General features: G+C 45.4%; 2 protein-coding genes across 14 annotated transcripts in view; one reads left to right on the top strand and one right to left on the bottom strand.

Annotated features, from left to right (window-relative positions):
• Positions 1–9,756, top strand: part of RCCD1 (RCC1 domain containing 1) — a 33,962-nt gene extending 24,206 nt beyond the window's left edge. For 4 of the 6 annotated variants that reach the window (XM_086711598.1, XM_086711603.1, XM_086711602.1 and 1 more), the window contains 2 exons: positions 160–239; positions 7,058–9,756. In XM_086711598.1, coding sequence (XP_086567724.1) covers positions 160–239; positions 7,058–7,070 — 93 coding nt within the window. In that variant the 3' untranslated portion in view covers positions 7,071–9,756. Of the gene's footprint in view, positions 1–159; positions 3,957–7,057 lie in introns of all 6 variants that reach the window. The other 2 variants (XR_015252936.1, XM_086711600.1) reach the window with 2 other exon arrangements.
• Positions 230–26,634, bottom strand: PRC1 (protein regulator of cytokinesis 1). Of its 8 annotated transcripts, none has more exons than XM_086711582.1 (15): positions 26,433–26,634; positions 17,017–17,149; positions 16,660–16,782; positions 14,675–14,908; positions 14,427–14,597; positions 13,832–13,981; positions 12,888–13,035; positions 11,994–12,130; positions 9,962–10,057; positions 7,669–7,815; positions 7,345–7,455; positions 4,028–4,138; positions 3,274–3,450; positions 2,914–2,952; positions 230–1,372 (listed from the first exon to the last, which is right to left on the bottom strand). In XM_086711582.1, exons 1-15 carry the CDS (start codon positions 26,441–26,443, stop codon positions 1,301–1,303), a joined length of 1,860 nt encoding a protein of 619 aa, XP_086567708.1. In that variant the 5' UTR covers positions 26,444–26,634; the 3' UTR covers positions 230–1,300. The 8 variants fall into 8 exon arrangements, with proteins under 8 accessions (XP_086567708.1, XP_086567706.1, XP_086567709.1 ...); XM_086711580.1 differs by having other exon boundaries at positions 2,914–2,955; positions 26,433–26,633; XM_086711583.1 differs by having other exon boundaries at positions 230–800; positions 2,914–2,955; positions 26,433–26,633.
• Between the last annotated feature and the right edge of the window lie 870 nt (positions 26,635–27,504).

Below are 27,504 nucleotides of genomic sequence, written 5' to 3'. Positions count from 1 at the left end.
AAGCCAGGCCTATAAAAGATGTCCTGTTAGGGACAGAGAGCAGTGCAAATGGAAATTTACATATCAGGAATTGGACTTTTTCTCAAGAAATATTTAGAAATAAATGCACAGAACATAAAACCATACTCCCAACAAAAAAATCTTATATTTTCTTTTTAGTCTTTTCTGTTTTCCACAGACCAAAGCAACCAAAAAGTGATTTGGCCGGGGAGAAAAAAAACAATATATCTTTTTGAAAGGTAAGTATACACATTTTAATTTATTTTTAAGAATATATTTATATTTTAAAAACAGGACATGTATACGTCTAAGCAGCATGGCGGACACAGACCAAATCCATGCTGGTGAGTTTTGAGAACCATTGAACGTGCTGACAGAGGCAGACAAGGTAAGAATAAATAGTGCTTTGGGGAGAGCAGTAGTGATCAGTAGGGTAGGTAAAGACGTGGACGCTGGAGCAGAAACAACTCCCCAATACTGATTTGTGCCAAGTTCCAGATCTCCACAACAGAAATGGCCCAACCCATCCAAACAGCCTCCCAACTCGGCAACTGCCGGGGTAGATGAACTCGGACCTAGCGGGCAGAGGGATGGGGGGACTCAACCCAGAGGAAAACTGCAGAAACAGAGTTCAGACAGGCATGTGTTCACACACACGTCCCCACAAAGGGCATTGCACAATAACAGAACTGTACACAGTTTAACAAAGGAGCTCCCAGCCTCCCTGTCACCTCTTTGGCAGTAGGTCAGGCCATCTCCACTTCTGACACACACACATCCTCAGCAGGAGGAAGGCTGTCCTGTGTGGCGGAGACAGATCTTTAGGTGAGAGCAAGGCTACTGTAGCCAGAGCGTTAACTCAGCGTCCCTCAACAAAGAAGATGTTAATTACTAGTGACAGCCTACGAGCCAATATTGCTTCAGGTCCCTACCCCAAGGACCGGCACACTCCTTTTCCCACACCGTGGTGAAATACGACACGCCCTTGCTCGTGCTTCAGCAAGCAGAATTACGGGGTAGAGAAAAATTAGGTTCCGTATGCTAAAATTTGCACTTACTGCTATGAACTAAGTTTTAATGTATTTCTTGGGTCAAAACAAAATCAAGTCTTTGAAGACCCACTAAGCCTATGATGGACTTTGCTCTGTGACACTCATTCACTTCTGTAAGTTAGGCCCGTGGTAGTGGAACCTGTCCAGATTCTCAAGCACACCTAAACTCAAGAAAAATGAAAGCCACATAGATAATTAGATCTAGTCTAGGCACAGGAAGCCACAGCTGGCTGACCGCTCAGGGGCTCTCAGGACTGGATGTTGGTCGAATTGAGGATTCGAGAAGTAGCATCAGATTTGGAAGCCTTTGAAAGTTCTCGCTGTTGAAAAATAAATAATGTAAGTGGCAGTACTGTCCCTCCTCTGCATGCCCCGCCCTTGTAAGCATGGGTAAATGTCAGCACAAGGTCCCCTGAGGGCTGTTTCTCTGAGACAGAGGTCCCTCTCCAGCACAGGTTGTTAGGAACACAAGATGAGAGGCTCTGAGCCCCGTTCTATTAGTCAGAGATTAAGCGTGTGCACACGTATGCCCGGGACCTCGTCCTTAGCCAGTTCGTTCTGTTACCACCTCACAGAATAGCAGTCCCTCAAGTTTCACAAAGTACTCTATTGAGTTGTCAAGCTAGGCAGGCAACAACCTTTGGTCTTTTGAGCCCTGAATAAAGCAAGGGGCCAGACCTTTATCTACCAATCCCTGGGGCTGAGGGCCTTGTAACCTGCTGGTGATATGATCTCATGCTGGAGCACATGGAAAAGAAGATAAAGCACGAATACCACTGAGCAAGAGGTTAGTAAAGGTTAGTCTACCGGCTTTGGTGCCGCCTGGTGGAGTCTGTTACCAGCCAAAGCAGCCAAAACCAGATTAGAGATAAGCAGGGTACATTTAAGCCCCACGGGCACGATACGGGGCTTGGCTAAACAAGCAAGGAAGAGAAAGTTGGACCCTCTGTCCAGCAATCAGCTAGCCAGAGCAACGTACACTTCTATATATAAAACCATACCAATCATTTAATTTGAAACAAGGGCCATAATATGAAACTGTTTCAATGCTCAAAACAAGCTCTTGCCTTGGGCAACTGCCCCGTTCTGTCACTGCAGCCGTAAGAGCGGGCACCATGGCTTTAATGCCGTATCCCCTCACCCACGGTGAGGAATAGCCTCGCTTCCCAGCAGGAAGATACGGAGGGCAGAGAGAACGCACACTGGTAAGTAAAGGGCACTGCAGTTAAGTGTTAGTGAACACGGAGTAGGTTACTAGGAACTAAAGAGCATCTGGAAAAATCTCCCAATGCCACATATATGCTTTAGCAGCTTAATGAGGTAGAAACAGGCAGAGGCAAGGAAATGAACACTGGCTAGCTCACAGAAGACAGAAAGTTGGCAATTCAGCCCTAAGGGGTTAGTAAGTCATATACTCCAGGAAACAATCAGCACACAGGCCAAGAACCTCATGATGGGCAGCACACAGCTGGGGCTCCCCTCCCCACGTGATGGGGCCTCTATTCTTTCCGGCACATTGGAGGCCTCTGATGTCACAACTGGGGAGGGTGAAGGTCTTCTGTTGTGAAAGACAGGATTAAAAAAAAAAAAAACTTTGCCTGACTTTAGGTAGGGCTGAGAATCCAATTCAAGTCTGAACAAGTTTTCTTGTTAATCAGCAGATTAGTCTCTTGGGACTGAAGTCAGATATCCTTGAGGTCCGCATTAGGACTTCTGCTCCTTTGTCAAAAAAAGGTTCTGTGGTAGTACAGCTGAGATTATTGGTTAGTGTAGCCCCGTGCCCAGACGGGAATTAAGCCAGCAGATGTGACAGGTGAGTATGGAAAGCGGACATGGGACATGCAGGGGTTGCCATACAGACCTGAAGCCCGACAGTGGAGCTGTCAGAGAGGGACGGATCCTTCTAAGAACAAAGAATTAAGACAATTACCAAGAACTCCACCAAGAGAGCACCAGGGCCGTGATCAGAGGGTCACCTCCTGCAGCCAGGGAATGGTATTTCTGAAGCAGAAGGATCCAGGCTAAACGTCTAGTTGCTGCTGCCAACTTCCTTCTTGTATGCTCCTTAAACCAGCCCGCCCCATGCCATGGTCAAGGCAGGAAAGGGATTCTCAGCCTCCAAAGAACTGTCCTCACGGCCTGGGTGCCCTTGGGAAGATACCCACTCTGCCCCAACTGTGTGCTCCCCAGAGACTGGCAGATATTAGAAAAGGTGAATTACCGCAAACTCAGAATAGGTGCTGGCAACAGAATTAATGCTGAAGTTGCGCTGGAGGGGGGCCGAGGCAGGGTACCCACCACTCAGGATGCTGCCGTTGAGCTCCAGGTTCTCCTTGTTGGTTCCATGCCTGCCAGCACGGGGCGTTTTTTTCCCCGAACAAGTGGAAGTGACGACCGGCTGCAGAGAAGGGAAAGAGAGAGATCCGCGCACCATCCTCATAGTGACCACACACACACACACACACACGCGCGCAAATGGCTAAAGGCTGATACCGTCTTTGTTATTCATGGGCCTATAATCCTCTACTTGTGGTTTCAAAAAATACATGAATTCTTAATGACTTGCAAAATACCTATCTTGAGCATAGTCTGTAGAATACTTGGAAGACACACTTAGCACAGATTCCCCACCTCTCCTGATGTGAGAGTACTCGATTCTGTCTAGTGATCCAGTGTCACTGGGCTTGAACCCCCACACAGGGACCTCACTCAGCAGCAGCTGAAGACCAGGCTTTGCACTGAACCTAGTTACATCCCGGTGATTCCCATGATACTACCGGGGTTCAGAATGACCGCTGGGTGTATTTTGTTGTTGTTGGTTTCTTTTTTTGGCAGATAAGCTGGCTTACTCACAGCATCTCACTGAAAACCGAATCCAGGGTTCTCAGAAACTCGAACGACTAGGTGGGGCCCCTGGGTAAATGGGCTGGAGGTGTGCTGGGGATGTCCCTTGTACACGGAGCATACATACTAACCTTGCTGCCAGAAGGTGGAAGTCGAGACACAGGGGAGCGGTAGATGGTCCCCCCAAAGACAGGCCGAATGCTGCTGTTGGCCGTAGCGTTGGACATGGTGGTAGTGTTCAGCTAAGGGGAAGAACAGAGATTATGGAGGTGGGGTAACATGTCTGGCAGCCCATCCCTACACTATAGAGAAAGGAGTATGGGAAATAGTCTAAGAAAGATGGGTTTACATGGTTAAGAGCTTTGAGGAAAATTGTGACAAGTGTTGAAAGTACTTCTATCCGGACTGCACTATAAAATGGTAGCCATTTTGTTTGTAATTCTATCATATTTAGGTATTTACCCGAGAGAAATGAAAGCAGATATCCCTACCAAGACCTATACATATATAGAGAGCAGCTTTATCTGTAATAGCCAAAACACTGCCTACAAGCCAAGTGTCCATCCACAGGCAAACGGATAAGCAAATTGTGCAATGGAATACTGCTCGGTACTAAAAAGGAGTGGCCTATTTTTAACAACATAGATGAATCTCAAAAAACCTATGCTAAACGAGAGAAGCCAAACCAAAAGAAGAATACATACTGTATAATTGTATTTGTATAAAATGTTAAGAGGGGCGCCTGGGTGGCTCATTTGGTTAAGCGTCCGACTTTAGCTCAGGTCATGATCCCACAGTTTGTGAGTTTAAGCCCCGCATCGGGCTCTGTGCTGATGACTCAGAGCCTGGAACCTGCTTCAGATTCTGTGTCTCATTCTCTCTCTGCCCCTCTCCCACTTGTAATGTGTCTCTCTTTGTCTCTCAAAAATAAATAAATGTAAAGAAAAAAATTTTTAAACGTTAGAAATGCAAACTGGGGGCGCCTGGGTGGCTCAGTTGGTTGAACATCTGACTCTTGATTTCAGCTCAGGTCATGATCTCATGGTTTGTGGGTTCGAGCCCCATGTCCAGCTCTGCTCTGACAGTGTGGAGCCTGCTTGGAATTCTCTCTCCCTCTCTCTCTGCCCCTACTTGTGCTTTCTCTCTTAAAAAAATTTTTTTTTAAAATAAAGTGAACAAACAAAACCATAAAACACTTTTCGTTCATCAACAAAACACCATAAAGAGTAAAAACACAAACTACACAAGACACAAATGCTGCCGGTAGACATGGCAAAGGTTCAATTTCCATTAGTTAAGGAGGGAGATACAAACTAAAATCATGAGACAGAACTTCATACCCTCAGATGGACAAAGTATGAAAGTATCACCTGTTAACAAGGATCAGAGTTTGACACTTAGGCACTGGCAGCACAGATCATTAATCAGTGCAACTAGGGCTTCAGAAATGTCTGATTAGAGGAAACTTTCAGATTTTATTTTTAAGCAATCTTTATACCCAGTATGGGCCTGAAACTCACAACCTGGAGATCCAGAGCTGCTCTACCAGCCGGGCGCCCCTGACTTCACTCTCGAGAGCAAGGGCCTCTCGCTTCTCTTTTATGCTCAGCATGTAGCACAGAGGTCTGCAAACTTTTAATTAAAACAGATCTTTCTATAATTGATTTTTAGTGTTCTAGGTTTTTAAAAGCTTATCACATTTTTTTTAAGTTTATTTTGAGAGAGAGCGCTCTTGTGCACATGCATGCCAGGGAGGAGCAGAGAGAGACAATCCTAAGCAGGCTCTGCCCTGTCAGCGTGGAGCCCCATGTGGGGCTTAGACTCCTGAGCTATGAGATCATGACCTGAGCCGAAAGTGAGAGTCGAATGTTTAACCAACTGAGCCACCCAGGTGCCCCATCACATGATTTTCATAATAAAAAAACTACCTATTATGGGGTGCCTGACTGGCTTAGTAGAGTGTGTGACTTATCCCAGGGTTATGAGTTTGAGCCCCACGTTGGATGTAGAGATTACTTAAAAATAAAATCTTTATAATATCTAATATTGGGGCACCTAGGTGGCTCAGTCAGTTAAGCATCCAACTCTTGGTTTCAGCTCAGGTTATGGTCTCATGTTTTTGTGAGTTAGAGCTCATCAGACTTGGGATTTTCTGTCTCCTCTCTCTGCTCCCCCAACCCCGTGTCACTTGCACTGTCTCCGTCTCCCTAAAAACGGAAAGTGGGGCGTCTGGGTGGCTCAGTCGGTCAAGCATTGGAATTTGGCTTGGGTCATGATCTCACGGTTACTGAGTTTGAGCACTGCATCAGGCTCTGTGCTGACAGCTCAGAGCCTGGAGCATATTTTGGATTCTGTGTCTCCTTCTCTCTCTCTGCCCCTCTCCCACTCATGCTGTCTCTTTCTCAAAAATAAACATTAAAAAAATTTTTTTTAATCAAAAATAAAGTAAAATCTATCAACAATAGGGAACTAGTTTAATAAATGATGGTATGTCAAGAGAATAGAATATACAGCTAATAACGAGCATGTATTTGAAGAAAGTTTGATACTATGAAAAAAGAACCACAACCAATACCAACTAGGGGAAAGGCAGAAATCCAAATCATATGTGACCTCTATTTTGTAAAAATACATTATTTAAAAATGAGGAAAAACAGGGGCACCTGGGTGGCTCAGTTAAGTGTCTGACTTCAGCTCAGGTCATGATCTCATGGTATGTGAGTCGGGCTCTGATCTTACCGCTCAGAGCTTGGAGCCTGCTTCAGATTCTGTGTCTCCCTCTCTCTCTGCCCCTCCCCTGCTCGTGCTCTCTCTTAAAAATAAGTAAACATTTTAAAAAATTAAAAAGCAGAAAAAACAAATACTCTCAATAGTTCTCTTGGAGTTACACTACAGGTGATTTTTTTTTTTTTTTTTTTTTAAACTCCCTGCAACGCAGGGTTCCATTCACAGCCCTGAGATCAAGAGTTGCACATTCTAACTGAGCCAGCCAGGTGCCCCTGCAGGTGCTTTTTAAAAGATCTATTGGTTATAAATATGAGCTGAGGAAAGAGAAAGGAAATACTGCTCTATTTCATTTATCAAAGGAAAAGTTAAACTATCCCATTTACTAAACATGAAAGGCTCTCACAGAATATCATTGTCACTTGTTGGAATTCTAGGATGAACCTCTGAAGGTCTTCATCATTATGGAATGGTGACAGTTATGGTCTCCCAAGATTAATCCAAGACCTCAACCACAGGCACACATCGAAGCCAGGTCCTTGACTGTCATTATCAAGTTATTACTTGGGATTAAGTACTGCCTTCTGGTCACACTTTCAGATGGACTCAACCTGGAAGGTCCCCAAAGCCCTTTCCCATCTACAGGGCAGAAGGCGAAAGGTGGCCAAGAGCCCCAGCCTCAACAACCCCTCACAAACGGTGGTTCACAAAGCCTCACGTTCACCTTGCGCACTTTGCCCGGTGTGTTGGGTACCAGTCCTCGCCGCTTGCTGGGGGTTCGGGGAGCACTGCCATAGAGCATCTCTGTCTCTGTCTGCTTCTTATTCTTTAGTTGCTGTATGAAAGTTGGAAGGAACAGTGAAAACGCCCAGGAAAGGAACAGGTCTGGGATGGGGCAGAAGCTGGGCCAGATATCTAGAGCCAAGTGCCTGAACCCAGAGCTCAAAGAGGTGCGGTGGGCTAGCCCTTCAGCCAACCCAGATCCCTGGAAGAGACCCTGGGCTACTCACATTACCATCGTCCTCTTGCCCACACTGTGCTCACTTACTCTCTCTTGCTTGGCTCGCTCCTTCTCCATTCGATGCATCTCCCATTGTTCTGTCACATACTCCATGAATTTCTGCCCATTCACCACAAATGCCTGCGAATGCTCCTGTTCCCACATTTCAATCCGTGCCTTCAGCTCCTCTTCCAGCTGAGACCATAAAGAAAGAAATGTTAATCACTTCAAATCCTTGGTATGAAGCCCGAATGAAAGTATTCTCCCAAAGGAAGACTCCTGCCCCAGAGCACGTAAGCCTAATTTCAGGTAGCTGGACTCACGTGGGCCCAGGTCAGAGTGACCAGGAAGCAAATCCTAGGGACGATTTATTCGTAACACACATGAAGGTGGGAAACTGCAAGAACCCAGAGTCTAACTGGGTTTTGGTGCTTAAAGCTGGAGGCACTGGGGGGACGAGCAACATTAAATGAACAATGTACATTATGGGGCGCCTGGGTGGCTCAGTCGGTTGAGCATCCCACTTAGGCTCAGGTCATGATCTCGCAGTTCATGAGTTCAAGCCCCGCGTCCGGCTCTGTGCTGACAGCTCGGAGCCTAGAGCCTGCTTCAGATTCTGTCGCTCTTCCTCTCTCTGCCCCTTCCCTGCTCGTGCTCTGTCTCTCTCTCTCAAAAATGAATAAACGTTAAAAAAATATATATATTAAAAAAAAAAACACGATGTATATTAAGAGCACCCCAATCTGGGTCCCGATCTAGAATCTACCTCTTATAGGCTATGAAAAGTTACCTAAGTTCTCAGGGCCTCAGTCTCCTGATGCATAAAAATGGAAATGAATAAAATAGAACTACCCTACGACCCAGCGATTACACTACTAGGTATATATCCAAGGGATACAGGTGTGCTGTTTCAAAGGGGCACGTGCACCCCCATGTTTATAGCAGCACTATCAACAATGGCCAAAGTATGGAAAGAGCCCAAATGTCCATCAATGGATGAATGGCTAAAGAAGATGTGGTCTATATATACAACGGAGTATTACTCGGCAATCGAAAAGAATGAAATCTTGCCATATGCAACAATGTGGATGGAACTAGAAAGTATTATGCTAAGTGAACTTAGAGAAAGACAAATGACTTCATGCATGTGGAATTTAAGATACAAAACAGATGAACAGATGAAGCAAAAATAATATAAAAACAGGGAGGGGGGCAAAACATAAGACACTCTTAAATACGGAGAACTGAGGGTTGCTGGAGGGGCCGTGGGTGAGAGGATGGGCTAAATGGGGAAGGGGCATTAAGGAAGACACTTGTTGGGATGAGCACTGGGTGTTATACACATAGAGGATGGATCACTGGAATCAACTCCTGAAATCATTACTGCACTACATGCTAACTAACTTAGATGTAAATTTAAAATGAATTAATTAAGGGGCACCTGGGTGGCTCAGTCAGTTAAGTGTCCCACTTCAGCTCAGGTCATGATCTCATGGTTTGTGAGTTCAAGCCCCACATTGGGCTCTGTGCTGACAGCTCAGAGCCTGGAGCCTGTTTCGGATTCTGTGTCTCCCTCTCTCTCTGCCCCTCCCCTGCTCTGTCTCTCTCTCTCAAAAATAAATAAATGTTAAAAAAAATTTTTTTAATAAATTAATAAAAATTAAAAAAAAATTTTAATGGAAATGACTAAATGGAAAATACTTTGGAATAGTATCTGGCACTTAATTCAATAAACACTATTACTATTAAAATAGAGAACAGTAACAAAGCCCACAGCACTTTCTCAAAAGTTTATCTTTTGTTATAGGCTGAATTGTATCCTCCCAAAATTCATATTTAAGTCCTAACCCCCACCCCCCAATACCTCAGAATGTGACTTTTTTTTTTTTCCCCACAAACAGGTAATGAAGTTAAATGATAAATGACGTCATTAGGGTCAATGTGACTGGTAGCTTTGTAAGAGAAAAATCGGGACATAGATACATACAGAAGGAAGACCATGGAAAAATATAGGGAGGAAGAAAGTCATCCTCAAGTCAAGGATAGAGGCCTACGAAGAAACCTACCCTACTGATACTTTGATCTCACACTTATAGCCTCCAGAATTGTGAAAAAATAAATGTGTTGTTTAAGCCAGCCAGTCTGTGGTACTTTGCTACACCGGCCCTAGAAAGCTATTAAGCCTTGATATTCAGTCAGGAGGAAGGCTCGGTATGTACTTATCCTGGCCCAAGCTTTAGAAGAGAAGACGGTTCTGGGGCAAGATGTTTCAAAGCCAAGGATATACAAAAAGTAAGGTGTTTTGTAGCCAAGCAACAAAAACTCTCAGTGGCAATATTACCTTAGGGAGTATTTTTTGAAGTTTGGCTCGTTGTTTTTCTTCTTTTAGAAGATTTCCTCCGCGGTTTGTAAATCGACTTGGATCTGAAGCTTTTCTCTGTGAAAAATAGATTTTAATTAGAGTAAGCCCTGAGATGGTCAGACCAGTTACTTCTGCTAAGACTCCTTGCTTTTGTAAACTGATCCATACTAAGGAGACTACATACTAAGGAGAGTTCTGCATTCCATCCACTGCAGCAGAGACAAATGATGGTGTTCCAAGGCAAGGGGAGTGGGGTGTGAGCTCCGTGGGCATATGCGAGGTCATCCACTGGGGTGCAGGAAGACTATGGTTTGGTTCCTTTCTAATCTAAGAGTGAGGTAAGCTTTAATATGGAGTGCACAATGTCACTGGCTCCCTTACTTGGTCCAGATGTCAGACATGACTTGTCACCTACAGGGAATGAGGTATTTGGAGGGACAAGGGAGAGATCTACACTCGGAGGGTTGGTGGTGACAACCCTGTGTACCCACTCAGCTCTGGCATACTAATGATGCAGGTTAAATGTGCCCAGTTAAGAGGTTCATAATCTGGTTTTTATGAAATTAACACTCACAAAATGGGCAAGTTAAAATGTAAAGTGTTAGGCTTCTTACTCTTTTAAAAAATTTTTTTTCAATGTTTATTCTTGAGAAAGAGGAGAGAGATTGTGAACAGGGGAGGGGCAGAGAGAGAGAGGGAGACAGAGAATCCCAAGCTGGCTCTGCACTGTCAGGACAGAGCCAGATGCAGGGCTCGATCTCACCAAGTATGAGATCATGACCTGAGCTGAAACCAAGAGTCAGACACTTAACTAAGCCACCCACCCAGGCGCCCCCATTTCTGGTTTTTGTTCCTCTATCATGCATATATTATATCAGAACAGTAATCTAAATGTGTAATTTGTAAGTGTAAATTAGGTTTATACACTCAACAGTAGGAGCAGATCATCAGAAAAGTTTAGAAACAATCTTGACAATCTGGGGGCTGAGCTTGTAAAGAAATCCTATCTCCTTTCCAGACCCCTTGATTGATGACTGTCTATTAAACACTAACTAAAGGGACAGTAATCAGTTTCTCATCTCCTTAAATACCAGCACATCAACAAGACTTGCTTAATACTCTTCTTTCTTGCATTCAACCAGAAGTTAAGGAGTAACCGAGAACTAGGACGTCTGTTCTGAAACAGCTGTAAGACCTCATGTATCTCTCTCTCCACGTGTGAGTCCTAGTTTCCCACCTATAAACCTGAAGGAGTTGAACTCGGGATTCTCTTAGGACCCCTTTGAGCTCTGAGAAGGACTCTCCTTGTGCCCTACATGTCTTGTGTGGCTCACCCAGTCCCAGTCCCGAGCTCTGAAATGCTTTGAGTGCCCAGTCTACCGGAAGAAAAGGAATTCAGACTAAACAAATGTGCCCTGATACCCAGGCAAACTTTCTAAGAAGACAGCAAAAGTTGGACTGGTAGTGAATATTAACTGCCTGCCCCAACATCCACTCTCTCCCTCCTACTAGTACTGAGAACCTGAATCTATCTGTGGCAGCAGGTGCCCCAGGCACGCCAGTGCTGGTGTGGGGAGCTTAATATTGGAAAGAGCCCTTAGAGGGGCTGAAGGGGCAATGCTTGAAGTGCAACGGTGGGGGCTCTAGAGCCACTTCGGACCACCCTTTAGTGGTCGGGGTAAGGTCCACCCCTTAGTGGTCGGGGAGCCGTGGGCTGGAGAAGCCTGGGACACCACTGAGTGTGGAACAGCCATACCTGCTCTGAATACTCTACCTCTAGACTTCCTTCATGCAAGAAATTCCTACCTTACTTAAGGCATTAATTTTGTTCTTCCACGTTCCTGCATATAAGCTTCACAAGTACAGATAGGTTAGCAGTAACTCAGACTTACTGATAAAGACAAGGTTTTAGAAGCCTGGTAAAGGGCAAAGGAGAGTGGACTCTGACTGTCCAGGGCAGGCCTTCTTAACACTTGATCGCACTCTAGGGAAACAGAAGCTAGGGCGGTACCTCAAAATCCAAAAAAAGCCTCCAGCTTTCTTCCCACTTCTGGACACCTTCAAAGAGTTCTTTGTGAACCTCATAGTAGTTCCTTAACCGCACGATCTCGGCATCATGGAGCTGAAGCAGATTTTCTGTGTAGTCCTCTGCAAGATACAAGCCCAGGAGATGAAAAACTTCTAGTGTTTAGTAACCCTCATCCTCATCCTCCTAGAATGGAAATCAATTTTTCTTCCATAGAGTAAAAGTGATACGTGAATAAGCATATATCGTGGATAATAAAAGCCAGCTTTGTCACATGATCAGTCTGGGAGGAGAGGAGGGGCTAAGGGATTAGGGTGCAGGCCACAGCGATGAAGATTCTCAAAACTCTAGGTCATCTCTTGCCTTGTCCTTGGTTTCCTTCATATTCTTCCTTTGCATCCTGCCCACAATTTCTAAAACCACTGCTGAATTTAGTACAGTCTCGTCTGTCACACTAGAATTCTGCTGAGCTCTTGGGGACAGGCTCTGTGGGCTCAAATGTGGGCTCTGCTGCCTATGTGCTGCCTCTGGGTTAAGGTGCTGAGCATTTATGTGCTTCTGTGTGCTCATCTCTTGACATGAGGACTAAGTGAGATAATATCATTAAGGGTTTGACACTGCACCTGGCCCAGAGTAAGCACCTGACAGACTTGAGCCTCACAACCACAGGCTACAGTGATATACTGCTTCAGAAATCGAGAGACCCCTTACTTCCTAGTAGCATTTGCAAATGTCTGTTTATTCAGGAATGGCAACTGATGCTAAATGGCTTGAAAGGGGAGCCGTATCTGTTGGGTAGAGGAAACACTTCCCAGCAAACGTCTGCCCTCATAAAGACAAGTGAGCAGGCCACACGAAGACCACCACTTTTGTACGGACCAGTATAGTAAGGGGCAAAAGCCTGTCTCTGCTCCTGGCTGTAGAAACACTGGTCCCAGTACTGAGCCAGCTCCACTCGAATCGCCTCAATCACTTTCTTCATGTTCTGCTTCTTCAGTTCCTCCAACCGATCCACTTCCAATTGCAGCTGAAACAAGGAGCTTTGGTAAAGGAGCTTGCCACACATTCATTTTCCCCCAGGAATCCAAAAGCTCCCATGCCCCTCTCCCTTTTAAATAAAATTGTAACACAAAGCAACAGAGGTAAATCAATACTCTTTGCAACAATGAGCTCATGGGAGCCAGAAATCTAAGAAAGGCACACAAAAGGACAGAAGATGAGCAGCTATCACCACCCTCGTCTGATGCTTGTCTTTTTTTTTTTTAAGTCATTTTTTTTAAATGTTTATTTATTTTTGACAAAGAGAGAGAGAGTCAGAGCATGAGCAGGGGAGGGGCAAAGAGAGAGGGAGACACAGAATCAAAGGGTCTAGGCTCTGAGCTGTCAGCACAGAGCCCGACGTGGGGCTAGAATTCACGGACCATGAGATCATGACCCGAGCCGAAGTTGGACGCTTAACTGACTGAACCACCCAGGCGTCCCTTGTCTTTTTAAAAAATAAAATTTTTTTTAAACGTTTATTTATTTTTGAGAGAGAGAGCGCGCGCGCGCGCAAATGGTGGAGGGGCAAAGAGCGAGGGAGACACAGAATCCGAAGCAGGCTCCAGGCTCTGAGCTGTCCGCACAGAGCCCGACGAGGGGCTCAAGCCCACTAACTGTGAGATTGTGACCTGAGCTGAAGCTGGACGCTTAATCAACTGAGCCACCCAGACACCCCTGATGCTTGTCTTTAAAAACAGGCTCGCTTGAGGCAGAAAGCTGGTAAGGACAACAGACCTGACATTTGTAGAGACTGCTGACCTAGCACCCATTGGATTTCTTACCGCTTTCCTGACCTTGGCCTTTGACCCACTCATAACCGTGGCCACAGCTTCTCTCTCTTCTGCAGGTATTTGTAACCTGTCCCAGAGCTCTCGGATTTGAGCCCGCAGACCCTCACACACTGCTTCATTTTGTGACTTTCGCATTTCCAGCTGTGGGGAGGAGAGCTGACAGTTAGGGCAAAGACAGAACAAAGAAGCCCAGCCCGCTGCCTTCCCACAAAGAAATGTCTGGACTCACAAGAAGTACTCTGACTAGATTGAGAAGTGTATTTTTGTGATTCTGAACACAAACTGTATGGCTGTCATTATGGTAGGATCTCAAACACCAAGAACCAAGAATCAAATTTTTAACTTAAAAAATTAAACACTAAGCTAATTCACAGACGGATAGTATCTCATTCAAAATTTCAATTTCACATTCTTTGAGCTACATATAAATTTTTTGCTTAGAAAGTGCAAATCAAAGATGTTCATATCATTTGCTATCTTTATCCTTCCCCTTTTTACTTATATGGGCTTCTTATTTAAGACTGAAGGAAGAAACTGTCAGCTTTTTCAAACTGCTGGACACGATGGAGTAGTGAGTGGCCATTACCTGCCGTAGCAACTTTTGTAGTGTTGCGATATTCTCCAGAGACAAACAAAAGGCATCTTCATCTTCACACACCACATCTCTTTCAAAGCTTGTGTCTGGGGTGTGATCTAATTCTTCCATACACAGTATGATCTGTCTCTTTATGTTGACGAACTCGTCACGTCTAGAGGCCTATAAAATAAAATGATTACGAGCCCCTCCAGGAAAGTCAAACCGACCTTTAGGAAGTATGAGTGCAAACAGTATACCTTTGTCTCCCTCAAAGTGGCCACGTGCTGTCTGAACTGGCTCAGCTCCTCTAGGCTGGGAACGGACGAGCTGTCCACGTCATAGTGGGGCAGGCAAAGAATTTCACACAGTTCTTGATCTTGTTCCTGAAGTAGTTTCAGTTCCTGTTTTCTCTCCTTTTTCTGTTTTCGCATCAGTTCTACCTGAGTGCGCAAATCCTTTTCTAGTTGCAAGATGGTCGTCTCTCCTTCCTCCTGCAAGAGACGATGTGCCATTGTTACAAGGTTTCAAGTGGATTTATTCACACGAAGAGAAGGACAATGGAAGAAAACTAGAGTGACAAACATTTTTTTTTAATGTATTTATTTTCGAGAGAGAGCACGTGAGCAGGGGAGGGGCACAGAGAGAGGGAGACAGAGGATCCGAAGCAGGCTCCACACTGATGTCAGTAAGCCCCGATGTCAAGGCTTAAACTCATGAACTGTGAGATCATGACCTGAGCTGAAGCCGGATGCTTAACCTACTAAGCCTTCCAGGCACCCCTAGGATGACAGACTTTTAGTTAAACTTAACAGTACATCAACTCACAGCCAACAAAATATGGCACGAGGAGGGTCCCCCTAAGGAAGGTCTCTAGTAAAGGAAACGTACCAGGGCACTTTGGCAAGAGGTGAAAGTGGTTGGAAAGCTTGTTTTGAGTTAGCTATGGGGTAGTCTATTTAGCTCATAACTTGATGCTCATCCTAAAAAGCCTACAAACATCACTTAACCAATACAAATCGATAGTCCTTGCTTTACTCCAACAGATAAACAGGTGGCGGGGGGTAGGGGGGAGTGGCAGTTACAGGTCTTAAAAATTTATAGAATTTTATTCCACACTGGTGAACTAATAAAAACTGTCATGTAATTTAAGGGAGATATATATTTATCACTGTATATCTAACTTCTCACCCGATTTCACATTGAAAGTTAAAAAAAAAGACTAAAGAAACTATTTGTTCAAAATCAATGATATATATGCCATTTCTGTAGATTCCAAAAAACTACACTGATATCACGATCTGATTGCTCTTGGCTGCCAGGTATGAATTATCATTAACCCCTTAAAGGCGGTCTCCCTCCTAGCCTGATTCCATCTAGGTACCCACGTAGTTCTTCCTGTAGCAGAGAGGGACCCAAGAATCTTACTGGCACCACATCATAGCCATCCTGTGCTGGCCCTGCACTCACATCTATTCTAATTACCTTGCCAAGCTCCACAGTGGTTTTCACTTTTATGATCCCAACACTACTTATACGGGATCTAACCAGGGACATGTTTTGGAGTCCTGTTATTCATTCCATCCTTGCTGGTGTCCTCATTCAAGCTCTGCCTTGTGCTGGACCACAAAACAGCAACCTGTCAGCGTGGTACAGAGATAATCATGCTCTGAATTTGACTATGCTCTCCTGACACTCCAGCTTTTGAGACATTTCTTCCCAAGTAGCCATTTTGGCTGGTTCACTGGTGTGCAGCTACTGGGTATAAAAAACCACAAAGGCAGGTTTTTTGGTAACTTTCCCTTGTATCACTAGTCCCTTTTGCTTCCTAGGTAGTGCTTTTAATTTTTTTTCAAAGAAAGAATAGCATGGTACCATCTGTACTTAGCTCTTCCTTAGAATTAAAAAAGAAAAAGTACATTATACATTATTTATATATATTAATATCATTATATATTAATAATATAATAATATACATAATATGTATATATATTATACACACACCCCACAAATATAGGGCTTGTTTTTGATCAAAGCATTGCACCACTTATTAGCTAGTATCTCTCAACAGGGCAACTCTTCACATAAGTGAAAGGTACTTTGGTGAAACTAAATAACTAGGTGACAAATTCTCCCCGCTTTCATGGCCAGGATTTCACAAGGAAACCTTCCACCTGTAGCCCCAAGTCAGAGTTCCTTCCTAATCTCAGACCCCAGCAGGATCCCCTGAGACTCTGCCATGTACCTGAAATGGCTCGACATGTAACTCGCTGCACAGGGTATTCAGCTCTTTTTGACAGATGGATATGCTTTTGATGAGCCTTTCCTTCAGGCTCTCCTCTTCAGCAATCATCATATCCAGGAGGTCCTACAAAAGAGAATACAGTCCCATAAAAGTCTGAGGCCAATGGGGGAAAAAACCCCAAACCAACAAACGACACCAAAACCTTCATAATTTCAAATTCTTAAGAAAGGACTTAAATACAAAGAAAACCAGGAAGAGCCTGTGACATCTTCGTGTCACTTCTGTAGCTATGTCAGATGAGACACCAATATCCTTACCCCTGAACCGCCATAAAGAGACCAGTACTACCCAACTCACCTTGATATGCTTCTTTACAACCTCCGTTCTTTGTAACCGCTGGTCCTCTGGAATCCCAATTAATTCCCATATTTCCCGAAGGTGATTCAGAGCTTTCTGGAGACATACTATTGACTCCTCCGCCAGCACCTCACTGAAAAGCAAAAGAGAAGCCAGTAACATGAGCCACTGCCTCCAGACTAAAATAAAAATTTACTGAAACTAAATATACTAGTTTCTCAGTGGCCTGAAGGCTAAAACAAATTGAAAACAAGCATTCAGCTTAACCACTCTTCTCCCCAAAACACAACACTGGCAAAGCAAAATTCAGTATTGCCTTACTCTGGAAGTTCAATCTTCTGAATAATAGAATGTGGACTTTCATCAACAATTCTACCCATGGCAGTACAATACAGAATTATAAAAGAAAAACCAGACAGGAGCGCCTGGCTGGCTTAGTAGAGCATGCGATTCTGGATATCAGGATTGTGAATTCGAGCCCCACGTTGGGTGTAGAGATTACTTAAAAAAAAAAAAAAAAGTAGGGGTGCCTGGTGGCTCAGTCGGTTGGGTGACCAACCAGCTCAGGTCATGATCTCACAGCTCATGAGTTCGAGCCCCGTGTCGGGCTCTGTGCTGATAGCTCAGAGCCTGGAGCCTGCTCCAGATTCTGTGTCTCCCTCTCTCTGCCCCTCCCCAACTCACACTCTGTCTCTCTCTCTCTCAAAAATAAATAAACATTAAAAGAAAAAAGTAAAGATAAACCAGACAAAATAAAATCCCACCAACACAAGAGCTTGCTTGGTGAGAAGATCCTATAAAACAGGTGGCAATTTATCACACTAATTTCTTGTTCTTAAATTACAACTACTGACTTACAGAATGGCTAAAATTACAAAAGATAAACATCATGTTTTGGTGAGGAGGCACCTGGGTGGCTCAGTTGGTTAAGCGCCTGACTCTTGATTTCAGCTCAGGTCATGACCTCGTGGTTCCTGGGATCGAGCCCAGGGTCGGGCTCTGCACTGACAGTGTGGAGCCTGTGTGGGATTCTCTCTCCCTCTCTCTCTGCCCCTCTCCAGCTCATGCGTGCACACACGCTCTCTCTCAAAATAAACAAACATCAAACACGAAAGTGATGGTGAGGATATAGAAAAGCCAGAACTTTCATAAAGTTGGAGTATAAACCGGTACAACCACTTTAAAACTGTGGGCAGCACCTATTAAACCTGAACATAGCAGTTCCACTTTTACATGCAGGTCCAGCAGAAACGCACACATATGCACTCAAGGCAAGAACAGGAATGATCAGAGCAGCACTCCTCATAATAGCCTAAGAGTAGAAACAACCCAGATGTCCATCAACATAATAAACAGTACATTCCTATCATGGAATATTACAACAATGAATACACAACATGGATAAATCTCAGAAACATTATGAGAAACTATGCTAAACGAAAGAGGTCAAATGCAAAAAGACTACGTACTATATGATTCCATTTTATGAAGTTCTAGAAAAGCAAAACTATGGTGAAAGAAAGCACATTAATTGCCTGGGATCAGGGCAAGGGATCAACTGCAAAAGAGCACAAGGAGATTTTTTCAGGGTGATGGAGTGGTCCTAGATCTCAACGGTGATTACCTAACTGTATACAATGACCACAATTCGAACTGTACATGTAAAATGAGTCAGTTTTACTGTATGTAAGTTATACCTCAAACCTAAAAGAAAAAAAAAGGAAGTAAAACAAACTACTGTGGAAAAACAAACAAAAGTTGGAGAAGAAAAGGAAAAACAGTCTTGAGTGAAAAAAGCCAGACAAGAAAGCATATATCACTATGTGATTCCATTTATATAAACTTCAAAAAACAGGCAAAACTAAGGTGTACTTTCAGAAGGCAGGACAGTGGTCCATTATCCTGGGAGGTGGTGACTGGGACGGGGTACAAGGAACACTGGTTACCTACATGTGTGCTGACTTTGTGAAAATCCATTGAGTCTGCATTTGAGTTTATGTACGTTTCTGTATGTTATTCTTCAATTACAAAAAGCTCATTTAAAAATTTCATTGTTTATCTGAAATACGAATTTAACTGGGTACCCTGCATTTTATCTTAAAAAAAAAAAAAGTTTACTTTAAAAATGATAACCAGGGGTGCTTGAGTGGCTCAGTCGGTTGGGCATCCGGACTTTGGTTCAGGTCATGATCTCGTGGCTTATGGGTCGGAGCCCCACACTGGGCTCTGTGCTGACACCACAGAGCCTGCTTGGGATTCTCTCTCTCCCTCTCTCTCTGCCCCTCCAGTGCATGCACCCTCTCTCAAAAATAACATTCAAAGAACAGAGAAATTTTCTCTCCTTTCTTAGATACAAATGGATAACAAAGACATTGCTCTGGCACCAGAGAAACTAGAATCTGGATGTGCTTTGCCACCAGTCAGCAGTGAGGCCCAGAACAAGTCACTTAAACTGAGGGTGTGCCATCTACAAATGATGGGGCTAGGGGCTCTCACTGGCCCCCTTTGTGCCTCAGGGTATTCAGTGGCTCTTATGAATCACCAGGCTAGATCTCCAAGAATAGCAGTTTCTCCATAGGCTTCAATATTTTCTAGGGTTCTACTCGGACAGTTCAGAGCCTGGAGCCTGCTTCCAGCAGAGAGAGCCCGTCTCCCCTTCTCTCTGGCCCTCTCTGGCTCATGCTCTGTCTGCCTCTCTCTCTCTCAAATATAAATAAACATTAAAAAAGATTTTTTTTAATACATAAATAAAATAAAGGTTGCCTGTCCTGGGTGAAGAGAAGTTTTGGCACAAACACCAGTTGCCTATACCAGATGGCCAGTATCAATACCCAGATAATGAATAGCATTCCGAGAATTTATTGTAGGGCGCCTGGGTGGCTTAGTAGGTTAATGTCCAACTCCTGATTTCGGCTCAGGTCATGATCTCAGTTTGTGAGACTGAGACCTGCACTGGGCTCTGCTCTGACAGCATAGAGTCTGCTTGGGATTTCTCTCTCCCTCTCTCTGCCCCTCCCCTGCACATGTTCTCTCTCTCTCTCTCAAAATAAATAAAGATTAAAAAATATTATTCATATCCATTCATTTTAGAAACGCTAACATGTAGGGACCCCTGGGTGATTGAGTCAGTTAAGTTTCTGACTCTTGATTTCAGTTCAGGTCTTGATCTCAGGGTTGTGAGTTCAAGCCCATGCTGGGCATGGAGTCTACAAGGAAGACAGGAAGGAAGGAAGGAAGGAAGGAAGGAAGGAAGGAAGGAAGGAAGGGAGGGAGGGAGGGAGGGAGGGAGGGGAAGGGAAGAAAGAAAAAAAGAAAGAAGAAAGGTTAATATGTAATTAAGGCATTTATTTCATCTCAATTAACTAAAGTTAATTATTTTAATCTCAATTAACTAAAGTTCAACTACAGAGTTTTCCCAAATAATCCCTTTGCACTCCAATCTTAAGATAAAAGAATGCATAAACCAAAAACCTAATTTTCACATTTTATTAAAAATAACGTACATGGGAATGCAGGCTGGTGCAGCCACTCTGGAAAACAGTATGGAGGTTCCTCAAAAAACTAAAAATGGAACTACCCTACGACCCAGCAATGGCACTACTAGGCATTTATCCACGGGATACAGGTGTGCTGTTTCGAAGGGACACACACATCCCCATGTTTTTAGCAGCACTATCGACAATAGCCAAAGTATGGAAAGAGCCCAAATGTCCATCGATGGCTGAATGGATAAAGAAGATGTGGCATATATATACAATGGAGTATTACTCGGCAATCAAAAAGAAAGAAATCTTGCCATTTTCAACTACGTGGATGGAACTGGAGGGTATTATGCTAAGTGAAATTAGTCAAAGACAAAAATCATACGACTTCACTCATATGATGACTTTGAGACAAAACAGATGAACATAAGGGAAGGGAAACAAAAATAATATAAAAACAGGGAGAGGAACAAAACAGAAGAGACTCATAAATATGGGGAACAAACTGAGGGTTACTGGAGGGGTGGTGGGAAGGGGGATGGGCTAAATGGGGAAGGGGCACTAAGGAATCTACTCCTGAAATCATTGTTGCACTATATGCTAACTAATTTGGATGTAAATTTTATTTATTTTTTTTTTTTTTTAATTTTTTTTTTCAACGTTTATTTATTTTTGGGACAGAGAGAGACAGAGCATGAACGGGCGAGGGGCAGAGAGAGAGGGAGACACAGAATCGGAAACAGGCTCCAGGCTCTGAGCCATCAGCCCAGAGCCCGACGCGGGGCTCGAACTCACGGACCATGAGATCGTGACCTGGTTGAAGTCGGACGCTTAACCGACTGCGCCACCCAGGCACCCCTGGATGTAAATTTTAAAAAATAAAAAGTAAAATTAAACTAAATAAATAAATAGAAGCGTAAAATATAAAAAAAAATAATACTAACCTACAAGATCTGGGGTACCTGGGTGGCTCAGTCAGTTGAGTGCTGACTCTTGATTTCAGCTCAGGTCATGATCCCAGGGTTGTGGGATCAAGCCCCATGTCGGGCTCCACACTGAGCGTGAAGCTTGCTTAAGATTCTCTCTCTGGGGCGCCTGGGTGGCTCAGTCAGTTGGACGTCCGACTTCGGCTCAGGTCACGATCTTCCGGTTTGTGGGTTTGAGCCCCGCGTGGGGCTCTGCGCTGACAGCGCAGAGCCTGGCGCCAGTTTCGGATTCTGTGTCTCCCTCTCTCTCTGTCCCTCCCCTGATCTCTCTCTCTCAAAAACAAAGCATTTAGAAAAAGAAAAAGATTCTCTCTCTGTCCCTCTCCCTCACTTACACTCGCTCTCTCAAATTAAAAAAAAAAAAAAAAATGATCTACAAGATCCAATCTGTGGTCAATATTCAATTTGAACGTAAAACCCTGGTGTTGAGCCAGACCAGCATGGGGCACTGCTCTGAGTGAGGCTTACTACTTCAGAGAATGCTCTCCAGTCTCTTCCAGGCTGCCTGGCCCACTCCACTCTAGCCAATCTCCACAGGACAGCTAGGTTCTTGTGAAAACAAAATCCAGTCAGGCCTCTGCTTAACTGCTCCCTTCAAATTTTCCCATTGCCCTCAGGAAACAGTTCAACCACTTTCAAAGGAAAGGCTTTCTAAAACCTTTCTCCAGGTTTGTCTCTTAATCTCTCCTACCCCTCATTCCCTAAGACTCCAGCCAAGGGGACTTCCGGAACATTCCATAGATGTGTCGCTCCTCACTCGACCATGTGTAGCTTTCAGTTGTTGATGGTGCCATGCTTCTGCCCATTACCTTCCACCTGCCATCACCTTCTTCGGACAGCTGTGGATTCCTCACGGTCATTTCTACCCACCCACCCCCCCCGCACCCCGTAGACCATAGACTCAAGGACAAGGACTGCCACATCTTATCATCTTCATTTTACCAGGCCCGAATGCACAGCAATTATTCAATAAATGTAATATGAATGGCCTTCAGTTCCTGCCAAAGGTTCATTACGCCTCTAACGTCTAGTTACAATTCAGAGGAGATTTATAAGCAGGGCTGCCTAGCTCTGTAAAACATCCAGAAGGTAAAGCGATCATTTTTCTGAACGATAAAAATCTAGCACAACAGGAAAAGAATCTGAATAGACATTTCTCCAAAGAAAGATACACAGACCAATAAGCACGTGAAAGCAGACTCAACAGCACCAGCCACTAGTGCAATGCAAACCCAAACCACAGAGACACCTTCACAGGCACCAAGATGTCTGTAGTAAAAGACAATAGCAAGTGTTGACAGGGAAGTGGAGAAACCAGAAGCCTCATACACTGCTGGTGGGAATGTAAAATGGTGCCGCCTCCTTGGAAAACAGTCTCACAGTTTCTCAGTTAAACACAGAGTTACCATATAACCCAGCAATTCCATTCCTGGGTATTTACCCAAGAGAAATGAAAACATGTCCACACAAAACTCGTATGCAAATGTTTACAGCAGCATTTTTACAATAGCTGAAAAGTACAGACAACTCAAAATGGCCACCAACTAATGAATAGGTAAATGTGATTTACCCATCCAGTGGAATATTATTTGACAATAAACCTTGAAAACATGATGCCAAGGAAAGAAGCCAGTCACAAATGACAAAGTATCATATGATTCCAAATAGGCCAGTCTACAGAGATAGAAGCAGATTAGTAGTTCTGTGGGGCTGGAGAGTAGGCAGGGAGGGTGGGAAAGGGGAGTGACTGCTAATGGGTATGGGCTTTCTGAAAGGAGGCTGAATATGTTCTAAAACTGACTGTGGTGGTAAGTGCAGCACTCTGAATATACTAACACCTGTTAAATTGTATGCTACACAAAGGTAAGAAATTGTTTAAAAGACCATTTGAGATCTTTTCCAGTCCAGTGACTTAGGTTCAAGAGACTGGAAAAACCAGACCTTTTTACAACCTTTTGCGTCTTTGGGATGTATTCTTGTACGTATCCTCAGCTTTTCAGTGATGTGCTAGAAGAAAAAAATCTCAAATTTCCACCTTTTAGGAAGTTACCTGAATCTATTTACAGGCAGTATATAATTGCACCAAGAGAATTATATTCACAGTGAATGTGCTAAGGCATCTTATGATCATACTTTTTTGAAACGTCCAGTTATTCATTCAAATATACTACTTGAATGTTTATTATATACAAGGTGCATCCTAAGTACTGAGGATTCAGCACTGAACAAAACTGACATCCCTGCCATTTTGAAGTTTACATTCTAACAACAACAACAACAACAAAAACTGATAAGCGAATCTCACATTAAATGGTAGTAAGTGGTGTGGAGAGAAATGAAGCAGAGAAAAGGGACAAGGACTACTGAAGGTGTAGGAAAGGGGAAGTGCGGTTTTAAAGAGATTGGCCGGGAAAGACCTCCCTGAGAAGGTGATCTCAGCAAAGACCTAAAGGTGGTAAGGAGTCAAGCCACAGGACATGTGGGGGAAGAGAGACCTGGGTGGGGGAACAACAGATGCCCATGTCTGAGGCAGGACAGTGCCTGGGGTTCCAAAACAATCAAGGACTCTGGTGTGACTGGAGTAGAGTACAACAGGACTCCAGAGGCTTTTAGTCTAAAATACAGAATATTGGAGAATTCTGAATAGAAGATACGGCATCCAGCCTTGTGGCTCCTTGTCTTGTGTTGACAATAAGCTTCAGGAGGCCAAGGCAGAAGCCGGGAGACCAGGCAAAAGATAATGGTGGTGACTTGGACCCGGGTGGTGACAGCAGAGGTGGGGAGGAGTGAGATTATGGCTGGTTTTTGAAAGTAAAGCTAATCTTAGGAATGAAAGAAAGGGTTGTCAGAGTGACAGAACAATCAGCATGAGTGCTCTGAAGAGTGGAACACTTTTTTTTTTTTTTTTTAAGTTTATTTAGTTTGAGAGAGACAGAGACAGTGTGAGACAGGGGCAGAGGGAGAGGGAGACAGAGAATCTCAAGCAGGCTCTGCACTCTCAGTGCTCGAACGTGGGCTCGAACCCATGAAACCATGAGATCATGACCAGAGCCAAAACCTAGAGTGGAACACTTAACTATCTGAGCCACCCAGGCTCCCCAAGAGTGGAACATTTTTTCATTCCTTGAAACTTACACTCGTGTGAGAACAGTTCTCCAAGTAGAAGATTTGTAATTCCAAACACGCATCTTCCAACAGGCCCAATATTGTTAAAGTAATCAACCCCGAGGGATGGTTAACAATTACAATTGTGTCCATACTGCTTTTAGTTGGCGGCCCTAACCTCGCCAGAGGTTAGCAGTCCATGTAGTGTAGATATTGGTTTTGGTTTAAATTGGATTTGCGATCTACAAAGTTCATGTCACTTAATTTTGTGAAAGTAAGGTGGCTAAATTAATTAGTAAACAGCTAAGTTTTTCAATTAAGTCACAACCCCTCCCCCCCCAAAAAAGCCTTCAGATGATTGCCAAAATTTTTAAAATACCAGCTTTATTGAGATTATTTTTATTCTTTTTTAAGTTTATTATTTATTTATTTGAGAGAGAAAGAATCCCAAACAGGCTCGGCACTGACAGCACAGAGCCGGACGCGGGGATCCATGTCACTAACAGTGAGATCACGACCTGAGTGTAAATCAAGAGTCTCACATTTAACAGAGCCACAAAGACGCCCTTATTGAGGTTACTTTTAAAGCCCTGCCTGTTTTTCCAGTGGTACCATTCTTTGTACTAAATTCCCATTCTGTGGAAGGCAAGCATTTGAAAAAGAACGATGGGATTAGTAATTATGGAAGGAAAAGCCTCCTACAGCCACAAAGCAGCCAGTCTGACCAATAACTGCAGACTAGCCATGAATCATCACTGCCTCACCCACTGCTTACAGAAAGTAAGGTCAACGTTTTTATTACTCTTAACACAAAACCTGTGCCCTGGTTTTATTCTTATTTTAGAACAAATTTGGCATCTCTGCCCTTTTGGAGGTTACAGTCTAATAGCAAAAGAAAAGTGATAAACCAGCACAGCATACATTAAATGGCAGTAAGTGCTATGGAGAGAAATCAGGCGGAGAAATGGGGATAAGAGAACACGGACACTCACCGTCCTGTCGCAAGTCACAAGGCTGGTGAGTAGCAGTGTGGTGAGTCTGGTCCCAGCACTGCATGAGTTGTTAAAACCACCGGAAAAGAATTCCTTAATGGAGTTTCTTTCCGGAAAAGAATTCCTTAATGGAGTTCCTTCCTTCCTTCCTTCCTTCCTTCCTCCCTTTCTTTCCTTAACGCTTATTTGGGGGAGAGAGAGAGAGAGACAGCACGAGCAGGGGAGGGGCAGAGAGAGGGGGAGACACAGAATCCGAGGCAGGCTCCAGGTTCCAAGCTGTCAGCACAGAGCCGGACGCGGGGTTCGAAACCGTGAACCGTGGATGACCTGAGCCCAAGTCCAACGCTTAACCGACTGAGCCACCCAGGCGCCCCCTTAAAGGAGTTTAAGTTGCAAGGAGACCCGGCTACTTTCCAATTCAAGTAAAATGTTAGCACTGCAGCTCCGACGCCGCGGAAGCCAAGGAGAAATGAGAACGGGCCGGCCTTATTTAAAGAGAACCGAGAAACCGGCCCACAGAAGAGCCGGGACTTGGAACGAGCCGCCGGGCCGAGCGGCAGCACCTGAAACGCGGCGGGCGGGGCTCGCGGACACCCGGCGCGTCGGGGCCTCGGGAGCGCGCGGCCCCGGCCGGTGAGCTTCGGGCCCGGCCTCAGCCCCGCCGGCGCCCTCGGGCCGGGCGCCAGCTCTGCGCTCCGCGGCCCTGCCGGCCGCGCCCGGGCCTCCCCCGGCGCGGGCTAACGTGACACCCGCGCCCGGGCCGAGGGTCGTCTCGGGGACCCCGCACCGGCCCGCACCCGGGACGGGTGTCGCTCCCTCCCGCGTCCCCCGGACTCCCCCGCAGCCCGCACCTTCTCCTCATGGCGGACGCTCCAAGCAGCCGGGCGTCGAGGCCCCAGACCTCCACGCAGGGCCGAGCGCAGCAACCTCCCGCAAGCACCGGCGGCCTTGCTCCGGGTCGCGGCTCCGCGAGCCGTTAGGCCGCCGCGGAATTTCAAACCGAGCCCGGAGGCGGAGCGGCTCCACGATTGGCGCCCTGACCCGACGCTCCTCGAGAAGCCCCGCCCCTGGCGGCGCGCCGCGACCGCGCACTGGGTCCCCCGCGCCCGGGGGCTGGCGGCGGGGGCTGCAGGGCTGGTCTGGGCGGGGGAGGCGCTCGCCCGCCGGCTTGGGTTGGGGTCTGTGTCTGCGCGTGCGGCGGGTCTCGCAGGTGCGCGGCTTCCTCTCTCAGCTTCGCGGTGGCCGGGAGTCCGGTCCCCCCCACGCAGCCCCGCCCCGGCCAGCCGCCGAGTCCCGGCCCCACCCCGTCCAGGCGCAGTTTGGATTCGAAGTGCGCGCCGCCGCCCGGAGGCCGCCGGGAAGGGGCGAGAACCGCCGGGGGACGGGAGCGCGTTCCGCGTTTTAACTCGTTTCCCAGCGCGTCCAGAAGGCGAGCCTGGAGGTGATCTTTGGTGGCGGCCTTCCCCACGTCTGGGAGCCGTGCCCTGCAGCGGAAGGGGAGGAACGCTGCACCCGTCTCACAGGCCGGCACCTTTCTAGACGGTGGTCCCATTTAATCTCCACGACCGCCCCGTTTGGTATTATCGCATCACCATTTCACGCAGGAGAGAACGGTCTCTGAAAGCTTGAGGGGCTTGTCCAGGTCACGTAATTGGCACACAAATGGAGATCGCCTGGGCGTGGTTCTTTCAAATAACAGGGGTTATATGGTTGTATAAAAATGTTTAAACTCAAAAGTCGGAGTGCCTGGGTGGTTCAATGGGTTAAGCATTGGACTCTTGATTTTGGCTCAGGTTGTGATCTCAGTTGAGAGTTGGAGCCCCACCTTGGGCTCTGTGCTGGCAGGGCAGGGCCTGCTTGGGATTCTTTCTCCCTCTCTCTCACCCTCCCTTGCTCTGTGTGTGTATCTCTCTCTCAAATAAA

The sequence above is a fragment of the Puma concolor genome, chromosome B3 (genome assembly GCF_028749965.1).
Source record: "Puma concolor isolate L17-30 chromosome B3, mPumCon1.1.hap2, whole genome shotgun sequence".
In the NCBI taxonomy this organism is placed as follows: Eukaryota; Metazoa; Chordata; class Mammalia; order Carnivora; family Felidae; genus Puma; species Puma concolor.
The sequence above is the reverse complement of the archived record's forward strand: the minus strand, read 5'-3'. Positions and strand labels throughout refer to the sequence as shown.